Source organism: Platalea leucorodia, assembly GCF_965183815.1.
Source record: "Platalea leucorodia genome assembly, chromosome: 10".
Classification (NCBI taxonomy): domain Eukaryota; kingdom Metazoa; phylum Chordata; class Aves; order Pelecaniformes; family Threskiornithidae; genus Platalea; species Platalea leucorodia.
Genome location: NC_138832.1, coordinates 11,132,563 through 11,151,715, shown reverse-complemented (window position 1 = coordinate 11,151,715; position 19,153 = coordinate 11,132,563). Strand labels below are relative to the sequence as shown.

The following is a 19,153-nucleotide window of genomic DNA, read 5'->3' as shown; positions in this document are numbered from 1 at the left end:
CTGGATACGCTCTTCGAGCTGAAAGCTTCGAGAGATACAGACAGCAGAAACTTCTCCAAAGAGTAAAAACCTTCTACTATACAAACACTTCAGAAACAAGAATGGATTAATGCTCCGCCCTGCCAGGCAGCCTCTCCTGTAACATACCTTCTTAGCGAGATGAGTGAGGGGCTTAGTTCCAGCCAGATCTGTAAACCAGTTATTTATGGCACTCTGAGAACGTGCTGTCACCAGCCAAAAGTTATCCTTCTGATTCACCTGGGGTTTCCGTCTTCCCGTGTCAGGCAGCGTATTGCACCGCAGCTTTTCTGCAATAATACTGCTAAAATTTGAACTGATCTGGAAAAAAAGAAAAAAGGATGAATTACATTTCACAGGTCAAAGATATACTCTATGTGCTTAAAATCTCATTTATCATTCCTACCAGAAGTCTCACCAGTATCAACTTCTGAAACACAAAAAACCTGCCAATAATTTCCTTTGTTATACTTGCAAAGAGGAATGTTTCTAGACAACTCGTACAATAACCAAGCAGGGACTTAAGTTGAGATGGACACAACTCTTTACAAATACTTGTCAAACCAGGCAGAAGGCTTCTCGGACAGATGTCAGCCAAGGAAAACAAATATACTGTGCTTAGTGATTGCCTTCCACCCAGGTCATTACCAGGCCTCTTGTCAGGGAGACCAGGAAGTTAACATCTTGATTTTTAGAGACTGGAAAAATGGAGTTGAAGCTTGTTATGTAACTCCCACATTTAAATTGCCAGATGTTTCGAGAAATCTTACTTCTCTTCTACCATGGCCATAATGTAACCAAACCAATAAGAAAAAAGTTTCTCGTTTCTGATATCCTAGTCTTCTGCTTCAATTGCAGAATACAACAAATTCTAGATGCTGGTTTAACAGAGACTGCAGATACAGACCTGTCCCTAAGATGTATAGAGCAAGACAAGAACCTGCTCTGTCAGAGGGAGGACACAGTTCCAAAAGAATGCAGAACATCATTGATTTTTACAGGGACAGAGAGTTAGGTTCTAAAACACCTGTCCTAAGGGGGAGGGTCTCCTGGTTCTGGAGATGGGGAAGGAACAAGACCCAGGACTGTCCAGGACCCAGCAGCCTGCCCATACAGGCACCAGGCCCTGCCAAACCCCCACACCCTCCTGATAGCTCTCACCTTCGCCGGGTTGAAATTGACATTTTTGGCACTGCCGTGCTCGTCCCCAGAGACGGCTGGCTGGTTATTGAAGCCTTGCTTGACGTTCAGAGCGGTCAGCTCATCCTGCAGGGGAAGGACGATGAGCAGGGCCCGGCGAGGCCCCTCCACGCCAAAGGCCCGCAGCTCTCTCCCCACCACGTCTGCTCAGCCAGCGGGGGGACAGGGGACGGCGAGGGCCCGGCGGGTCCCAGCCGGCCTCCCCCGGGCCCTGGCGGCGGGGCAGCGCCCCAGGCGAGCGCTGGGACACGGGAACGGCGGGTGCCCGGGCCAGGCCCCCCACCCACAGCCCAGGGGCCCGGCCGCTCACGCCCGGCCCCCGCGGGGACGCCGGGCTCCCCACCCCCTGCTCGGCGGCTCCCGGCGCACCCCCGGGGCCTCCTCACCGCCAGCCCCGGCACGGCGGCCCCGCGTCCCGCGTCCCCCCGCACGCCCGGCCCCCGCACCTCCTTCTGCTTGGGGTCCTGCGGGTAGACGTCGGGCGGGCCGAGGCGCGGGCGCTTGAGCGGGCGGTGCTCGTAGCTGAGGACGCCGAAGGCCGCCATCCCGGGCCGGCCGGCGGGCAGAGGCGGCCGGGCCACAACAAGGACCGCCGGGGCCGCCCGCGCCTGCGCCCTGCGCCGGGGCCGCCCGAGCGCCGCCGGAGAGGCCCGAGCGCCGCGCCGCGGTCACGGGCGCCGCCGAGGGGAGCCGGAGCGTCCCGAGGCAGCGCCGAGGAAGGACGAAGAGGCCCGAGCGACGCCGGGAGGGCCCGAGCCCGCGCCGAGCGGCAGCGGAAAGTGTCGAAGAGGGACGGGGCGGCCCGAGGGGCGCGCGGCGCCCCCTGGCGGCGGTCACGTGACCGCCACCCCCGGCGCCACTCGCCGTCGCCCCCGGGGCCGCCCCGCAGCCCACGGCCGCCGGCTGCCCCCGCTGCCCGCGACGGCGGCCCCGGCGGCCCCCGGCCCCCGACCGGCCCCGCGCCACTGCCCCCGCCGCTGGCACCATCGCTGGCCCCCGCGACCACCTCCCGCAACTGCCCCCCGCTCCCTGCACCTGCCCCCATGAGCCCCTCTGTCACCGTCTGCCCGGCGCTGCCCCCGGGACTGCCCCAGTGACTCCCAGTTCTGCCCAGTTCTCAGGGACCCAGGCCTGCACACCCACGGTCAGGCCGTGGGTCGGGATTGCCGCACTGGCCCTGCTCCTGGGGGGCAGCCTCGTGGGGGTGAGCCCTGCAGCATGGCGGGGTGAGCCGTGGGAACACGGCAGGATGGAGTGGGGGGTCCCCGGTGAGGCCCGGAGGGGTGAGCTGTGGGGCCTGGGTCGGAAGGGTGGTGGGGCCCCACTGGGGTGAGCCGTGGGACCCTGTTGGAGTGAGCCATGGGGCCCCACTGGGGTGAGCCATGGGACCCTGTTGGAGTGAGCCGTGGGACCCCGTGGGGGTGAGCCGCAGGGTGCCGGGGCAGTGAGCCACGGTCCCCACTGGAGAGACCCATGGGGCGCGGTGTGGGGTGGGCCCCTTGGCAGCGGGCGGTGCCGTGGGGCAGGAAGTGGCGTGGGTGCGGAAGCCGGCAGCCTTGCGCAGTGGGCTGTGCGCGGGGCCCGCTCGCACGCACCCCACGGCTCGCCCCGCCATGGCGGTGCCCGGCACCTTCCTCGCACCCATCATCCTCCTCCTCGTCTGTGGCCTGAGCCCCTACCTTGCTGCTGCCCACAGCCCCCCAGGTAAGGGGGCACATGGACCCCGGGGGGGAGCGGGAAGCTGCAGTGTCCCATGGGTGGTGGGGCTGAGGGATGTGGCTCCCCAGTGATGGCGGGCGTGGAGGACAGGACGTGGGGCTGCGTGGGCTGGCAAGCCGCTGGGGCGTGCACCAGAGACCCCGCGACCCCCCGATGCACTCCATGACGCCTGGCACCTACATGGCCCCTTGCAGTGGGGCTGCTGGGAGAGCCAGGCTGTGCCAGCAAGCCCCATTGAGTGTCCTGGCTCCCGCCCTGGCGTTGGAGCATCGCTGGCACCACCAGCCCCATGACTACCAGCCCTGCAGCTCTCCTGGCCCCACGGCTCCTGGCCCCATGGCTCTACTGGCCCCATGGCTCCCAGCTCCACAGCTCTGCTGGCCCTGGGGCTGCCAGCCGTGCAGGCAATGCTGCTGGGAGGGACCCTGGCCATGGGGGTCCCCAGTGGCGGGCCGGGGTGGTGGGCAGTGGCAGGATGTGATGCGCAGATGCTATCGGCCCTGTGCATCAGCCAGGCAGGGCGGCAGCCGGCAGATCTGCGCCAGCTGCCCTTTGCATCCCAGTCACGTCAGCGGTGCTGTGCGCAGGCAGGGGACAAGGGACAGGGGACAGTGGCTCCTCTTTCCACCCAGCACCCTCACCCCAGCCGTCATTTTCCGAGAAAAAAACCACTTCTTGGCTGGCTGTCAGTAAAACACTGGCTTTCCGTGGAAACACAGCCCCTCTGTACTTCCTGGGCTGCTGGGAAGGTGCCCTCCATCTCCATGCGCTGAAACAGCTGGAGTGCAGCGCCTGTTTGCTGTGTCATGTTACACTACAACCCAGAAAAGCCCAGCTCTGGCTTTCTCCTGCCCCCGCAGCACTGGCTGATGGGTTTGGACCTCGGAAGGGACCCGGTGTCCCATTGCCTGATTTTTAGGGGGAAAAATCACATTTTCTGGGAGCCTCCAGGACAGCTCTCAGCCGCCAGCAGCTGGTTTGGCACTTGCAAGGGCTCTGCGAGGTGCCTCAGCCCATCGGAGGAGCTTGTCCCACAGCGAGCTGTGCCAGCGGCTGCCAGAGCAGACTGCGGTGCAATGCCCGGTGCGGGGACCAGCACTGCCCTGGTGGCCCTGCAGCCCCCAGCCAGCCCAGGATGTGGCCTCCGGCTGCGTGGGCAGGACCAGGCTGGCACAGCGTGGCGGAAGGAGGGGGCAGAGGAGCCGGCGTAGGCGCCTGGAGCGGCTGCTCGGCCTCCCGGGGCTCAGCGGTGTTTCCTGCAGAGATCAAAATGCCGGGGCTCGGCTCCTGGCCCCGTGGCAGAGGGGCTGTGGTGGGAAGCACAGCCCAGCATAGCCCCCATCACCCAGACACAGGGACACATGGGCACCATGCAAAAGGGTAACAGCGAGATTAATTTAGCCAGGATGGAGACATCAGGCACAAATCCCAGAACCCCCCCAATTTTCTCATGGAACAAGCAAAATGGGTTGGCAGGGAGAGGTTTCTCTCCTGTCCCGCAGCGCACAGCTGCAAACAGCGGCCGCGGGGTGACTAAGGGGAGCAGATGGAGGAATCGGGGTGAAGCAGGATGTCTGAAGCAAGAGAAGTTGATGGCATGGCTGCGGGAGGGACAGCTGCTTGGCCAGCAGTCCTTTGGAGGAAGATGTGGGGCTGCTGGCAGCCAGGCATCACCGGCACAGCACGTGCGAACAGGATGGTGAGCGCCTGGCACTGCAGGCAGGCTGCACTGCAGCTCCGCCAGGAAGAGCTGGGCTTGTTTGGCTCACACAGAGGAAGGCTGATTGGGATGTGCAGGGACTCCTGGCACGTGCTGTGTCTCGCCGGTGCACCCCCGGGCCCTGGTGCGGTGCCCAGCGGTGTTTGTCCCTTGCAGGGGTGGAGTGTGTCCTCTTCAATGAGGAGTACATGACCTGCACGTGGGGGAGCAGAGAGACGCTCACAGCCAACTACTCTCTCTACTACTGGTAGGTGCCCCTGCCCCATGGCCAGCCCCACAGCAGGGTGTCCAGCGTTGGGTCCCTGTGCATGGGGCTACTGCCAGCATTGCTGGTCCCAGCATCAGCCTGCTCCTCTTCCCCGAGGCCAGGGTGGGGGGGGCTCTGTCTCTGGGGCAAGCGGGATGGGATGTGCTGGGGAGAGGGGTCCCAGAGAAGGCTGGGGTGTGCCGGGTCTCGGGGAGCCCCGGTAACCCACTGCGGCACAGGTATGAGAACAGGTCTCCTGTGGTGGAGTGCAAGCACTACCTGCAGGATCAGGGCGTCAGCGTTGGCTGCCACTTCGACCAGAGCGAGATCATCCAGTTCCAGTCTTTCCGCGTCCTCGTCAATGCCAGCCTTGGTGGCAGGACCCTGGAGATCCCCAGCGAGCGCATGGAGCTGCAGGACCTGGGTACGAAGTGGTGGGAGGCACCCGCTCTCCTCTGCGGGGCTGTGGGTCCCCAGGGCAGCCCCATCACGTCCTGGCTGGCAGCAGGGCCACCGGGGTGTGGGGATGGCACTCACCGGGCATCACCTGTACCTTGCTTGCAGTGAAACCGGAGGCGCCTGTCAACCTGACCGTCCGCAACACAAGCAGCAACCAGCTGGAGCTGACCTGGATCTCCCCGTACCCCAAAGCCCACTGTCTGGAGCACGCTGTCAAGTACAAGAGCAACAAGGACACCAGCTGGACGGTGAGAGCCCCCTGGATGTGGCACCCTTGCGGTTGTGCCTGGGGATGAGCTGTGCACCAGCCTCCATGGCAGTGCCAGCCCTCATCGCATGGCCCACGTCTCTCTGCAGGAGCACCGGGTGAAAGGAGACATCTTCTCCTTCCCCAGCGTGGACTACGAGAAGTACTACACCTTCTACGTGCGCAGCAAGATCAACAGCTACTGCGGCAACACCCAGCTCTGGAGTGAGTGGAGTGTTCCCGTGGTCTGGGGCAGCAACTCCACCAGCAAGGGTAGGTCCTGGGGGCTGTGGTGCGGTGGGATGGGCTGGGGCAGGTGGGGCTCAGGAGGCGAGGGATGGCCTGTGTCACCCCGGCTCTTTCCAGGTGCCGCGGAGGAGCAGCTGCACTGGTTCTGGATCCACACAGTCTTGATCCCCATTGCCTCCTGCCTGCTCTTGCTGGTCCTTGTCGTCCTGCTGGTGCGCATGGAAAGGTGAGCGTGAGGGGCTGGTGGGGGGTAGCAGCGCTGGGGCTCTTCCCCTCCGACACGTCTCTCCCGCACAGGGTGTGGGTCATCCTCATGCCCCGAATCCCCAACCCCAGCAAGAATTTTGATGAGCTCTTCATCACTCACAACGGCAACTTCCAGGTAAGGCAGCTGTGGGCACCCCTGCCCCGGGGTCACCCCCTGCCCCACGGGGCTGGGGCTGGGATGGGTGGTGGCTCCTCTCACCCTGCTCTGCTCCCTGGAGGAATGGGCCGGAGTCCCCAAAGATGTCATGGAGAGCTTCAAGCCCAACTACAGCGAGAACATCTGCTACGTGAGCGAGCTGCCCCCCAAGGACACGTATGAGCCCCTCTGGGAGAACAGCAACCACCATCTGTGACGCCCGGGGCCCTGGCTGCCCCCCGTGAGCACAGCCCCACCAAGAACAGCCATGTGGGAGTGTGACGCACTCCTGCACCCCTGCACCCCACACTCTCTGTACCCCCGCTTGCCCAAAACCTCACTGCCCCGCAGACCTCACTCCCAGATCCCACCCTGCCTTCACCAAATGCCCAGGACCCCCAGCCCGAGCAGGCAGGAGCCACCGGCCAGCCAATGGGGAGACCGGGGCTGAGGAGTGCCAAGGGCGAAAGGGGCCAAGCCACCCTTGTCACCCCCGGCCCCAAAGGCTGCTGCCCCCGGGGCACTGGGCAAGCCCAGCTGTACCCCGGGGCCTCGCCGATCCTTCATCTGTGCCTGGGTTTCCTGATGCAATAAAGCTCTGCTGCGCTGGGGGCCAGTCTGGGATTGTCTTGCAGAGTCTGGGGGAAGCGCCAGTGGAGCCTGCAGTCCCAGCCCCACCATCCCAGTACCACCACCCTGGGCTCACAGTGGCAGCATGTCCATCTACATCAGTCACGGGAGTGAGTCCCCTCCTGGCCATCCCACGGCTGCCTGCTCCCAGGCACAGCGGGGATGTGCCGTGGCCTCGCTGGGTGGCAGGCTCGTCCTCCAGGCTCTGTGGCCACTGACAGGGCTGCCTGCTGCCCTCAGCCACCGTCCCTCTCCCTGCAGATGACCACAACTTTCTGGCCAACACCAACTGTACCATCCCACGGCTGCTCTCCTACATGGGGAGGATGGTGGGGGTCCCCAACACTGGTGAGCCCTGGCTGCGGGGCTGCAGCTCCCCCCAGCCTTTGCAGCAGCACCAGCGCTTTGTCCCATCTCCAGTGGGATGCTGCAAAGGCTCCCCATGGCGTGGGCGCAGCAGTGAAGTGGGGGTCCCTGGCTCACCACGCTGGCAGCCCACCCCACCCAGCTTTTCCAGATGTCATTGACCTGTGTGACGAGCTGGACACCCCGAAGCTGCTGTTCCAGCTGCCCAACCTGAGCGATAGGACCAGCGAGTTCCTCCGGGCGCGCAGCACCTACTGCAGCGTGCAGGGTGCAGCTCAGAGCACCTGGTAGGTGTCCAGGCACGCAGAGCCCCCCGGTCCCTGGGGGTCCGGGCAGTGCACAGGGCGGTGGGGCACAGCAGGTGGGAGCGACCGCAGGGCCGTCCCCCAGGGACCGAGGAGGAGCACTCGTGCTGGTCCTTCGCGCCCCTCCTGGAGCACCCCAGCCCAGCACTGACAGGTGGGCGAGGGGACAGGGATGGGGAGCAGTGGGGCGGGTGGGCACAGGCGTGGGGGCCCGGCGGTGGGGCTGGGGGCTGCCGTGGAGCCCCCAGCCCCACCTCTGGCAGCAGAGGCCCTGCGGCTGCAGAGCGGCACCCCGAAGATGCTGGAGGAGAGGACGCCCGACACGGAGACACTGCCCTCCACGGCACGAGGCCAGGGAGCGTAAGGGCCCCCAGGGCGGCCGGTGCAGCCTTGCCCACCTTCACCAAGGCCACCTCTGCCCTGGGGACGGGGGGACGCTGCCAGCCAGAGGCCAGCCCTGCCCAGGGCACCTTTCCCCCTTGCGGCCTCCAGCACCTGGTGGATGCGGGGCTCGTGACAGGAGCTGCCCCGGCCCCACGCCCTGTCCCCCTTGTGCCCCGCTGCCCCACCTCCGTGCCTGCTGTCCCCAGGCCCCGTCCCCCTCACGCCCCGCCATCCCCGCGCCCCCCTGCCGCAGCCCCCAGCGCCACGGCTCTCTGCGCGGGGGGAGGCCCGGGCAGAGCGGGGACAGAGGGGACCCGGCGCAGGGCGGCTTCACCCCCCGGAGGGCGGCCGGGGCAGCGGCGCGGGCAGCGCTGGGGCTCGGCACAGGCCGGGGCCGGGCCCCCCGCGGGCGGGGACGCGGGCAGGGGACGCGCGGATCGGTCTCTCCCCCCCGGCCCCGCAGCGCCCCCCAGCGGCGGGCAGGTCCGCCCCGCCCCCTACCCGGGGTGGGCGTGGCCTCCGCGCTTGACGGACGGGTAACTTTCCACCCCTGCCCACGTGGTGCGCACGGCGCCCGCCCCCCTCGCGGCCGATTGGGGGGGAGAGGAGCCGGCGGCCCCGCCCCCTCGCGGCGGTGATTGGCGGAGGCAGAGCGGCGGCCACGCCCCCCCGCGGCTCGGGCTGCCGCGGTGCCCGGTTCGGCGCTGCCGGTGGCCGGGACGGGGTAGGAGGGGGCGGGCGGGACCGGCGCCGGTCACCGGCACGGCACGGCACGGCACGGCACGGGCTCACCATGATCGTGTGTCCCCAGAGCGTGGAGCACCCCCGAGGAAGCCGGTGCCAGCGGCTGCCGGGGCAGGTAGGACTCGCCCCGCCGCCAGCGGAGCCCGTACCGGAGCATCGGGCTCGGCCCTGCTCGCTGACACCGGCCCAGCCCGGCTGCGGCGCCAGCAGGCCAGGGCGTTTCCGCCGCCCGCCGGCGGTGCGCGGGGCCGCGCTCTCCCGATGCGGTGGCCGGCGACCCGGTGCCGGTGCGGCGGCGCCGTCCGCGTCCCCGTCCCCTTTGTGCGGGATGTGCCGTGCCTCCATCACTGCCAATCAAACTTGTTTTTCTCTCTCCGCCTGCACTGCTCGCGCCGCGCACCGGGGGCGCTGCCGCCGCCGCCGCCGCCCGCACAATGGGGCCCCGGTTACCGGCCGCCGGCACGGCACCGCCGCGGGGACCCCTGCCGCGGGCACCAGCACTTCCCCCGTCCGCTGGAGAGCCGGGGCGGGGGGGCCGGGCGGTAGGTGCCCGCCGCGTCTGCGTCCCCGGCGAGCATCACCGGTGGAGCCACGGGTACCGGCGGAGCCGCGGTCTCGCCTCACGGACGGATGGAGCCCCGGGGGTGCGGACCGCGGAGTCTCGCCCGGCCGGGCGGAGGGGGAGTGAGGCGGGGTCCCCTGGCCCCTCTCCCGCGGCTGCCGGCGCTGCCCGGGCTTGCTCCCGGGCACAGGGCGCAGGACCGGCTGGGCTCCTCCATCCTCCTGCCTGCTTTACATGCACACTGCTGCCCGGCGATTGGCTGGCCGGGTAGCACCGGGGCATCGGTCCCCGGCAGCGCCTGCCCGGGCCCGTTGGGGTGCAGGGGGCTCGGGCACACGAAAGCCCCCCCGGGGAGGGAGGCGATGCTCCCACCGCCCAGGGCTGCGAGTGGGCGCGGGGGAGGAGGAGGAGGAGGAGGGTTATGGCTGGGGAGGGTGAGGAAGGTGGCACCGGGGGCAATGCGGACGTGGCCACCAGGAGACACCCTGAGCTGAGCCAGCGCCGTGGGGAGCAGGCAGGAGACGGGGGACGAGGGCAGAGGTGCGGGGCTGCCCTGCACCTTCCTTCGTCCTCCCCTTCCAAGCCATGGCTGCCTGGTTGCTTGCTCCATCGTCACCTCAGCTTGCAGAGCGAGGAGAGCTGGCAGCCCCGGAGGCTGAGCCGTGGGCTCCACATGGCTCCTCGCCGGGGCCCACCTTCACCCGGGGGGAGCAGAAGGGCCCGTGGCTCCTCCACCTCTGCCCACCAGAAGGAGCAGACCAGTGGCTGTAGCCCCATGGGTGTCCTCAGGGCAGCTCACTTCCCCGAGCAGAGGGACTTTGCAGGGGACTTCCGCAGTACAAACACTTCTGGTTTGCACCTTCTCCTGTGGGACAGAGAAGCCAATGCTCTTCATCCCTCCCCATGTTAATTTGGGGTTTGCGAGTTTTTTTGGCCAGAGGAAGCAGAGAGGAAGCTCTAAATGGCATCAAGTCAATCTCTTGACACCTGAGCGGTGGTGCGTTCGTCAGAAGTGCAGAACAGTAGAAAATAGCCAGAGCTGCTTCCTGCACTGCCTCTGTGGGTGCGACTGCTCCGTGCTGCTGTGCGGCTCAGCGCCGCTCTGCCTCCCCCTCACCCCAGGGTGCTCCGCTCCGTGCCCCGCGGCTTTGCCATCCCCACTGGTGCTGCCCCGACCCTCTGGGTCACCTCGTGGCGCCACACCAAGGTGCTACAGAAATTAAGGCCTGATGCAGACCTCCGATTGGCAAGATAGCTGCTGGCAAGGTGCGGTGCATGGGGCATCAGGGTTCCTGGTTGGGGCTCCGAGGGCTGTGCGTGTGTCCTGGCCAGCAGTGACAACCTGGGGTCACGGCGGAGCAGGGGCTGGTTTGCTGCTGTGCCACTGTGGTTGCTGTGCCCTGATCACCGGCGTTTGGGTGACTGCACCAGAGAGACAGGTGGGAGGAAGATGATGGCAGCGTCAGCAGGGCCAGTTGCTCCAAGGGATATTTCGGTTTGAGCCCTGGATGGGAGGCGCATCCTCTGCATCTGGGCTCCCGTGCGCGAGCGGGAGCCGTGGCTTTCTGTGTGATAAGGGTTAGCACCTGCTGCACCCGTGCCTCGGGACGGGCAGGCTGTGGGTGCAGACCCCGCTGTCGGGTGGGAGGTGTGGGAACAGGGCCGCTGGGTGCCAGCAGCTGCCCGGGTGCCTTTTGCACATCCCCACCCTCTGCTCCCACCACCCTCTCGGGAGGGACTGGGGCAGTGCGGCTCGGGGCTGTGCTTGGCTGGGACACTGGTGCAGGGCTGGGGCGGGCACTGCTGGGGACGTATGGACCCCCCTCGCCAAGTTGCCTGTCTGTGTTTTCACTGGTGGGCACACCCGGTGCCAGCTGTGCCGTGCACCCGTGTGCTGTGGGACCTGCTCCCATGCTGTCGCCTTGGGCAGTGTGTGGGGAGACCTCCAAGCCCCTCCATGTGCTCCCCACCATGTGGTGGATGCCAGGACATTGCTTGCCCCTTGGCTTGCTGGGGTAGGAGCCTGGGAGCAGCTCAGCTGGCCCCACAGCTCTCCCCCTGTCCCAGTGCTGGGCGGGAGGGCTCGGTGCTGGTGGTGCAGGGGCCTGGCAGTAAGGCTGATGGACTGCTCCATTCTGGGAGGTCTTTCATCTGTCATGTTTCTCCTGTTCCGGCCTTGCCTTCTGCCTCTAAGGCTGCAAGGAAACATCACTCCTAGTTTGCCCTTTGCTGCTGCTCACCAGGCAATGCCCTCTCCTAGGCAGAGACCAACCTGTGTTTCTTGCAGCCTGTCCTCCCACTAGCAGTGACCGTGCTGGGCCGTGCTCTGCCCAGCTCTTTGACCCGTGCACTCTGTGGTGGCTTCTGACCTGGTGATGTCCCTCTGGGAGCACCGAGCCGGGAGAGGGGTTCCCAGCCCCTTGCAGAGCCTGGGCTTGGCTGGGGTGGGCTGCAGCAGCGGGGGCTGCTCCGGGGAGAGTTAAGCAGAGCATGTTCCCCGCAGGTAGTGAAGATGTCTGGCAGCGACCCCGAGCGCCCCCAGTTCCTCTTTGTGAAGGTGCTGGCGAGCCGTGGGCGGCTGGAGGCAGTGACCCAGCAGATGGGCTACCACCCACAGTACCTCGACAGCTTCCTCAAGACGCAGCACTACCTGATGCACATGGATGGCCCGCTGCCCTTTGACTGCCGGCACTACATCGCCATCATGGTGAGCCCCGCTGGGAGATGCTGGAGGGGATGGGGGGCTCTGCTCAGGCCCGCAAGGCTCCCCGCTCTCCCTTCACCAGACTGCCTGTGCCACAGGCTTCTCTGCAGAGGCCAAAATCATGCTGTCCTGGAGGTTGGGCAAGAGGTGGGCACAGGGTCCCTAGGACGCCTGTCCTGCCAGTGCGGTGCAGGGATGCTGATGTGCTGCTCTTGCAGGCAGCTGCCCGGCACCAGTGCCGGTACCTGGTGAACCTGCACGTGCTGCAGTTCCTGCGGGCAGGGGGCGATCCCCAGTGGCTGCGTGGCCTCGAGTTCATCCCCCCCAAACTCCGCAACCTCAACGAGATCAACAAGATCCTGGCACACCGGCCATGGCTCATCACCAAGGAGCACATTGAGGTATTGGGGGAGGGACTATCAGCCAGGGACCAGGGCGGTGGTGGCAGGGACAGCAGCATCCCCAGGCGGTGCCGGCACCCTGCCCGCCTGCCCGCATCACATCGCTGGTCTGTTCGTGTCCTGCAGAAGCTGCTGAAAATCAGTGAGTGGAGCTGGTCGCTGGCGGAGCTGGTGCACGCCGTCGTCCTCCTGGCGCACTGCCATGCGCTCGCCAGCTTTGTCTTCGGCTGTGGCTGTGAGCAGGACGAGGGGCTGGGGGGCCGAGGCTCTCTGAAGCCCTTGTCACCTGGGAACCAGTGCTTCTGCGAAGCCACCGCTGGCAATGGCTGCAGCCAGGAGCTGCTCTGCATCAACCGCAAGCGGGTGAGGCCCCGAGTGTGGGTCCACGGGGAGACGGGGGGCATGGCTGGGACCGCTGCCCTCACCCCCGAGCCTGTCTCTGTGCAGTCCCTGGACTCCTGCATGGAGCTGGATTCCCTCCGGGAACGCATGCAGCGGATCCACGTGGAGACCGAGGGCAGGGAGGAGACGAGGCTGCTGCAGCAGGACCGAGAGGAAGGTGAGGAGCAGGAAGCGGAGGTGGGTGTGCAGGACGGGAGTTCCTGTGGCATACCTGGGTGTTGCTCGCCCATCTCTATACTTCTGTTTTCTGTGATGTACGGTTTGGAGAGGGGCTCCTGGGATGCTGGGGAGGGGGAAGAAGGCAGTGGCACTTCCCAAAGAGGCACAGCAAGGCTCAGCTTTCAACGCCGGCTGCAGCTGGGAACAGGGCAGCTGAGCATTGCTCTGACCCATTTGCGGGGCTCTCTCCTCGCAGATACTGATGGGGAAGTCACCAGTGCCACCAATCTTTCATGCTACATGCAGGACCCTGACTTCGGATACCAGGACTTTGCCCGGCGCGATGAGGATCAGACGCAGGTATTCAGAATCCAGGTGAGGTTCCTGCTCTCTCAGCGGGCAGCAGCCCGGGCTGCCTCCGCTCCGCTCCTGTCTGCTCCTCTCTTCTCCTGTCCGCTCCTCTCCGCTCCACTCCTGGTGGGGAGCGGGCGGTCGCGGGGTGCTCATGCAGCCTGGATCTGGTGCAGCCGCTTTTGCAGAATGCCCAAGCGGGGAAGCTCAGCTCTGAGAGGGGACCTGCCCCACTAGCTTTGGGGAGAGGGAGGTGACTGGTGACTTCTGTCCCCAAGGACTGCCAGTTTCTTCACATCGCCCTCATGGAGGCAAGGGTCAAAATCATTCAAAAGCGGCCTGATGAGGGATGTTGTGGTTCGTGGCAGAGCTGCCCCCACAGCAAACCTACTGAATTCTGCTGCATCCTGAGGTCTCCAGCCCTTCTTCCTGGGAACGTGCCCTGGGCTCCTTTTTTGCAGTTGCGAAAGCCTCTTGCTGTGCTCAACAGGATTACTCCTGGGAAGACCATGGCTTCTCGCTGGTCAACCGGCTCTACTCTGATATTGGGCATCTCCTGGATGAGAAGTTTCGGATGGTGGATGGTCTGCAAAGCAGTGCCATGGCCAAAAGGCAGGGCTGTGAACCTTCTGTCTTCAAGCGGGGCATCTGGAACTACATCCACTGCATGTTTGGCATTAGGTAGGGAAAGCAGCCTCGTGGTCCAGGGGAGAAAACTGAGCTGATCCAGGCAGGAGGAGGGTAGGGCACTTGGGTTGTCTTGCAGATAGGCTCGGAAAAGAGACAGAGATGAATTGCCTACCTGGATGTTGGGCCAGGCAGGAAAGAGATGCTCAAAGGGGCTTCAGTGCCTGGTGGCCGCTGCCATGTGTCCCCCTGCCCCACGGCTGTGCTGTGCCCCGGACAGAGCACGGGCCAGGTGCTCTGTACGGACATGGTGCTGGCCATGACTCACCCCTGTGCTCCCCGCAGGTACGATGACTACGACTACGCAGAAGTGAATCAGCTCCTGGAGCGAATGCTCAAAGTTTACATTAAAACTGTAACCTGCTACCCAGAGAAGACAAACCCAGAAATGTTTGACAGGTTCTGGAAGCAGTTCAAGCACAGTGAAAAGGTGGGACAGCCAGCCCCTGGCTCTGACCGGCTGCGGTGGGGCCGGGAGTGGGCAGGTGCTGCAGGCTGGAGTGCTTTGGGGGGTGTACGGGAAACCTTTGAGCCACCAAACCAGTCTGAGGCAGGTGGGGGGGAAGTGGAAACTGGTTGTTTGTAAGGAGTTGGGCTTGGCGTGGCGTGGGGCTGCCTGCAGTGTGACGAGCACAGGGGCCACTGCCAGCGTGGGGATCTCCAAGGCCATTACCCCATCAGTGAGTGTCTCCAGGCGAGCCCTCGGTCCAGCTGTAACTCGCAGGAGCGGCTGCTGTGGGTGGCAGGGACTGTGCCGGTGCCAGCCCAGCATGCTGGTGCCAAGTGTGCCAGGGACTCCCCAGCACGTGGCTTGGGGAGGCAGCCACAGCCTGCAGGGCTGGAGGAGGGGGAAAGGGCAGCTGCCTCTGCTGGAAAAATTGGTGGCATTTTGTCCCATGCCAAAAGACTCGCTAGCCCCGGTGGGCACTTGTTTGCACCACTGCCCGCAGCACGCTGCAGCTGCCTGAACCTCTCTTGCTTCTCCCTCAGGTCCACGTGAACCTGCTCATTCTGGAAGCCCGAATGCAGGCAGAGCTGCTGTATGCGTTGCAGGCCATCACCCAGTACATGATCTCCTAGACGGGGAACTGCACTGTGGCAGGGCCGGGCAGCATCCTCTCTCCCTGGACTCGTGCGTGACCCCTCATGCTGGGACTGACGGCGAGGGATTACTCAATTTAGTTTACTTGACTGTCTTGTTCCTTCCCTCCCCGCCCCCCCCCCCCCCCATCGTGGGGCTCGCTGAGTGGCCCCGTTATGTGCAATTACCAAACTGTGAGGCAAGTCCGTGCTGCTGAGATGTCGGTGTGATGCTGGAGACTTGAACATGTCCAAGGAGGACTGCCAAAGATGCGGGGTAGAGGGGGGCGGGAGGAGACTGGGGCTGCTTTAGAGGGATGCTCCCCTGCGAGCAGAAGCTCCTTGCCCGGGCGCTGCAGGAGCCTCGGCCGCCACAGAGAGGGCAGACGGGAGAGCTGGCTTCCTTCCCTGTGGCCACCCTTCGGCACCTGGCCTCGTTGGGGTGATGCATCTCGCTTGGGAACAGCGCGGGCAGCTCATGGGCGCGGTGCAATGTTCCAAGCTGCTTGGTCAGGCGGGGAGGAGCGCTGGCTCCGAGCGAGGGCCCTTCCCCAGGACAGGACAGGAAGGGGATGCGCTTGCTGCCTATGTGTCCTGCCCTTTAGGTCTATGTGCCAAACCTCTCTGGGATGGAAAAGCAATGACCCAGGCAAACTCCAAACTGTGAAGCTCTTGCTGGCAGGGTGCCCGAGTGCTCTGCCTTCTCTGACAGCGAGGTGAGAAGGTCTCTGACAGCGTTCAGGCTCTGGAGGTTTCTGCAGGGGACTTTGGGCAGTCCTCGAGGAGCTTGCCCCAAAGCCCCTCCTCTGCCTCCCGTCAGTGGAGGGGCAGGGGGAACACAGGAGGCTTTGTGAGTTAATGTGGCTTGAATCTTCTTACCACCGTGAGAGGGCTGAGGTCCTGTGCCCAGTCACTTGCTGCTTAACAGCATGGTGGAGGAGCCTGCGGTCAGCACAGGTGAGCTACGGGAAGCTTCTCCTTGAACCTGGGCTGGGGGAACTCCCTAGGCTGTCCCCGTTTGAACAGTGGCAGCCCGTGCACCAGCCTTGCCCTCTGCCCGGCGGGCGGGAGCACGCACCACTGCTCCCCCCGTCCCAGGGCTGCTCCCTGCCCATGCTGCAGCCCCTGGCTGGGGAGGTACGAGGGCTCTGGCGCAGGCTCCAGAGAGCAGCCGCGAAAGGGGAATGAGGCTACCTGTGATAAGTGGGAGCCTGAAGCAAGGGCAGCCGTCGAGTCAGCCCAGCGCACGCTGCTTCAGTCGACCTGTTTACTGCATAAATGTATGGGGAGAAAACCTTGTGTATGAAAGCTACAGAAAAAGCCTATTTTTGCTATAAATATATTATGTTTGACATGGATGCGTGCTTTATTTCTGCCAGATGTTGGAAAGGGGATCCAAACTTACACAGCCACTCTGAAGGCAGCACAGCAGGGCCCGGCTGACTGCGGCCCCAGGATGGCTCCAGCTCCAGGAAACCCAATGTTCCCAGCTGCGGCGGGACCAGACAGCTCTGGTCCAGGGCCAGCAGCTGGTCACTGAGGCTGGACCCATCCTGTTCAGCTCAGATGAGCAACTCCCTCAGTGTTGCATGTTCAACAGGAAAAGAGGGAAGGTTTTCAAGGGGCTGCAGTGCTCTGGCAAGGAGGAGGGTGCCAGAGGAAGGAGCTGGCTTCTCCTCTGGCAGGTACCTGGCCACAGGTGGGCAAGGTGTGGGCGCTGCTTCTGCAGTTGAGGAAGCAGCATTTTGCTTGCACTCACAAGCAGATGCTTGGTGAGCAAGGCCAGAAACCAGGACCAGCTCTTTCCCCAGTCACGCTGCAGGTGCCCTCCCTGCAGCACAGGCTGGAGGAACCTGCGCTGGGGCTGGGCCAGCTTGTACTGGGCCAAGCTGGTGCCTGGGCAGTAAAACGCCAGGACAACTGGTGCTGGGCAGTACTGGCTGAGTCAGTACTGGTGCCAGGATGACTGGTGCTGGGACCCCTGCTACCGGGTTTGGCTCAGCAGTACTGGGACAGGCACTGCTGTACCATCCTTTAGCCCCAGCGAGGGCTGGGCACAGATCAGGTGCCCTGCTCACCACCAGGAGCAGCGCTCTGATTAACCGTAGCAGCCTGGCTGCCTGCCAGCTGTTTTGCCAGCCTTTCCCCTGCCCCTGCGAAAGCAGCTCTGTCCCCTGCAGGGCTGGGACGAGCTGCAGCAGCCAGTTCTCCGCAGGGCTCACCGCTCCCGAAGCAAGCAGCACATCCGCAGCTCCACGCAGCCTGCAGCTGGCTCCCAGCATGCTGCTAGCAGCAGCATCCTCACCACCCACCATCACCCTGCGCTGCTGGGAGAGAGAAGGGAGAAGGCAGTGACAGCACAGCGCTGTCTGGGGGCAAAGGGCTGCCCGTCCCCAGGAGACGTGAAGCAGGTTCCCTTTTGCTCCCCATCTCTCTCTGTTTGTGCACAAAGAGCTGGCCTTGCAGGAGCTGGGGCAGCTGCCGCTTGCTCCAGCTCGCAGAACAAGCACCGGTCGCAGCAGCAAGACAAAGGGCTCCATGGGCTATCACCCCTGACCAGAAACGAGCACAGCTGCTGGCAAAGCCATGGGGGACCGCCAGCCTCAGCTCCCCAACAAGAAGAAAACATTCCCACATGATCTCAGAGCTGGAAAGCAAGAGATGAAACAATCATCTACTCCCATCCCTGCAGAGCCAGCAAAGTTACTATCATGTCCCAAGGAGGTCTTGTAGCAGATAACTCAAGTATGGGGGACTGTGTCACTGGAAGAGCCTGTAAGGGTTGACCAGACACTTCAGGGCAGTTTTACACCCACACCACTAACTACAGCTTAGCTTTTGAAACCCATGAGCTGGTCCTTCACCTTATCAATGCCCCCTGCTCCTCTCCTGTGCCTGGCCAGGCTATGAAGCTGCTGCACGCACTGAGGCCCAGGCTTTGAGGCTTCTTGGGAAGGGCAGCACAGGCACTGCACTGTTTGAGGTAAGCAGATGACTCTAAGCCACACAGCACACCATGAGTCTGGCAACTTCAATTCTTAGGACCCTGCCCTGGTGCCCCCTGCACCCTTAACCCGCTTGGACTAGGTATCGGACTAGGATATTCCTCTCTACTGCTCTGTGGCTGGAAGGAGGAGAGCTGCCAGAGCCCGGGGTACCTCTCCTCTGCAGGAACCCTCCGGGATGTCCAGCACACCCACGTGGGAGCCAGGCCACCATGACCTTACCTGGAATTACTGAGGGGAGGATGCAGGCACACATCCAAAGCAGTCACCAAGTTTCTTGCAACAGCCTGTAGCAGAAAGGCATGCTGGCAGGCGCAGCCAGGACTGCTTTTGTAACAGCTGAGCTGTCCCCAAGCTGTGTGGTGGGAGGAATGGTGTGTCCTAGCCTGCAGAGAACAGCAAGCTGCGCAGCAGCAATGGTTACTGTCACGGCTCCTACAACCCACCCATTAAAAGCCAGGCCTATGGCTGCTGGTCTTACCACAACGGTGGAGAGGGAAAAAATAGTACATGGGAGCTGGGGACAGACTGTCCTGCCAGGACAGCTCTGGAACAGGCAGCGTGCAGCCCACCATCTCCCCATTCCCCAGCCTGCCTTACCCACATACCAGCTACTCCACCACAAAAGCCACATGAAGTAGGGCAACAGACTTCCCCACTGTGCTTTCACACATGGTCCCATCACTGGTGGCACAGGAGAAGCGTTCATCAACCAGCAAGCATCCGGGGCAAAGCGGATCTCTGGCCAGAAACTACGCTGAGCAGAAAAGCCGGTGAAGTTTTTGCACTGGCTTCAGGTACTGCTGCTCTGCAGGCAACTAATCCATAGGCCAAAATGCTTATGGTGACAACTTGGGAGAGCTATGAGGTCTCCAAGACTACAAGAAAGGCTGACCTACTGCAAACAAGGTGCACTGACCCCACGTAGCTGTTAGGACAGAACACAGCAAGACTCAGTGACACACAGCAGGACTCCTGATGACTACTGCAGATGGTGTCACACACATCAAAAGCGACCCCGAGCCAAAGCATCCAGGTCCCAGCCTAGCATCTACTCTGCGCTTTGCTCTCCTTGTCAATGCTTAAGAGTCACAGGTCAATGCTCAAATCA

At 63.8% G+C, this 19,153-nt stretch overlaps 3 protein-coding genes across 6 annotated transcripts in view; 2 read left to right on the top strand and 1 right to left on the bottom strand.

Moving 5' to 3' along the window:
- MED12 (mediator complex subunit 12) overlaps positions 1–1,827 on the bottom strand; it is a 36,751-nt gene extending 34,924 nt beyond the window's left edge. For both annotated transcript variants that reach the window (XM_082323527.1, XM_082323528.1), the window contains exons 1-3: positions 1,665–1,827; positions 1,180–1,284; positions 148–339 (exon numbers count right to left, since the gene is read on the bottom strand). In XM_082323527.1, coding sequence (XP_082179653.1) covers positions 148–339; positions 1,180–1,284; positions 1,665–1,763 — 396 coding nt within the window. In that variant the 5' untranslated portion in view covers positions 1,764–1,827. The remainder of the gene's footprint in view (positions 1–147; positions 340–1,179; positions 1,285–1,664) is intronic.
- An 877-nt stretch (positions 1,828–2,704) lies between these two features.
- On the top strand, positions 2,705–6,868 carry IL2RG (interleukin 2 receptor subunit gamma). 2 transcript variants are annotated; one of them, XM_082322904.1, is made up of 8 exons: positions 2,712–2,922; positions 4,814–4,904; positions 5,144–5,328; positions 5,469–5,611; positions 5,721–5,883; positions 5,977–6,085; positions 6,157–6,241; positions 6,345–6,868. In XM_082322904.1, exons 1-8 carry the CDS (start codon positions 2,832–2,834, stop codon positions 6,477–6,479), a joined length of 1,002 nt encoding a protein of 333 aa, XP_082179030.1. In that variant the 5' UTR covers positions 2,712–2,831; the 3' UTR covers positions 6,480–6,868. The 2 variants fall into 2 exon arrangements, with proteins under 2 accessions (XP_082179029.1, XP_082179030.1); XM_082322903.1 differs by having other exon boundaries at positions 2,705–2,922; positions 5,721–6,085.
- A 1,843-nt stretch (positions 6,869–8,711) lies between these two features.
- Positions 8,712–16,284, top strand: LOC309595767 (sestrin-3-like). Of its 2 annotated transcripts, none has more exons than XM_082323078.1 (9): positions 8,712–8,806; positions 11,757–11,960; positions 12,176–12,358; positions 12,485–12,721; positions 12,806–12,917; positions 13,176–13,279; positions 13,761–13,951; positions 14,243–14,387; positions 14,948–16,284. In XM_082323078.1, exons 1-9 carry the CDS (start codon positions 8,741–8,743, stop codon positions 15,035–15,037), a joined length of 1,332 nt encoding a protein of 443 aa, XP_082179204.1. In that variant the 5' UTR covers positions 8,712–8,740; the 3' UTR covers positions 15,038–16,284. The 2 variants fall into 2 exon arrangements, with proteins under 2 accessions (XP_082179204.1, XP_082179203.1); XM_082323077.1 differs by having other exon boundaries at positions 13,176–13,294.
- Positions 16,285–19,153: the final 2,869 nt, after the last annotated feature.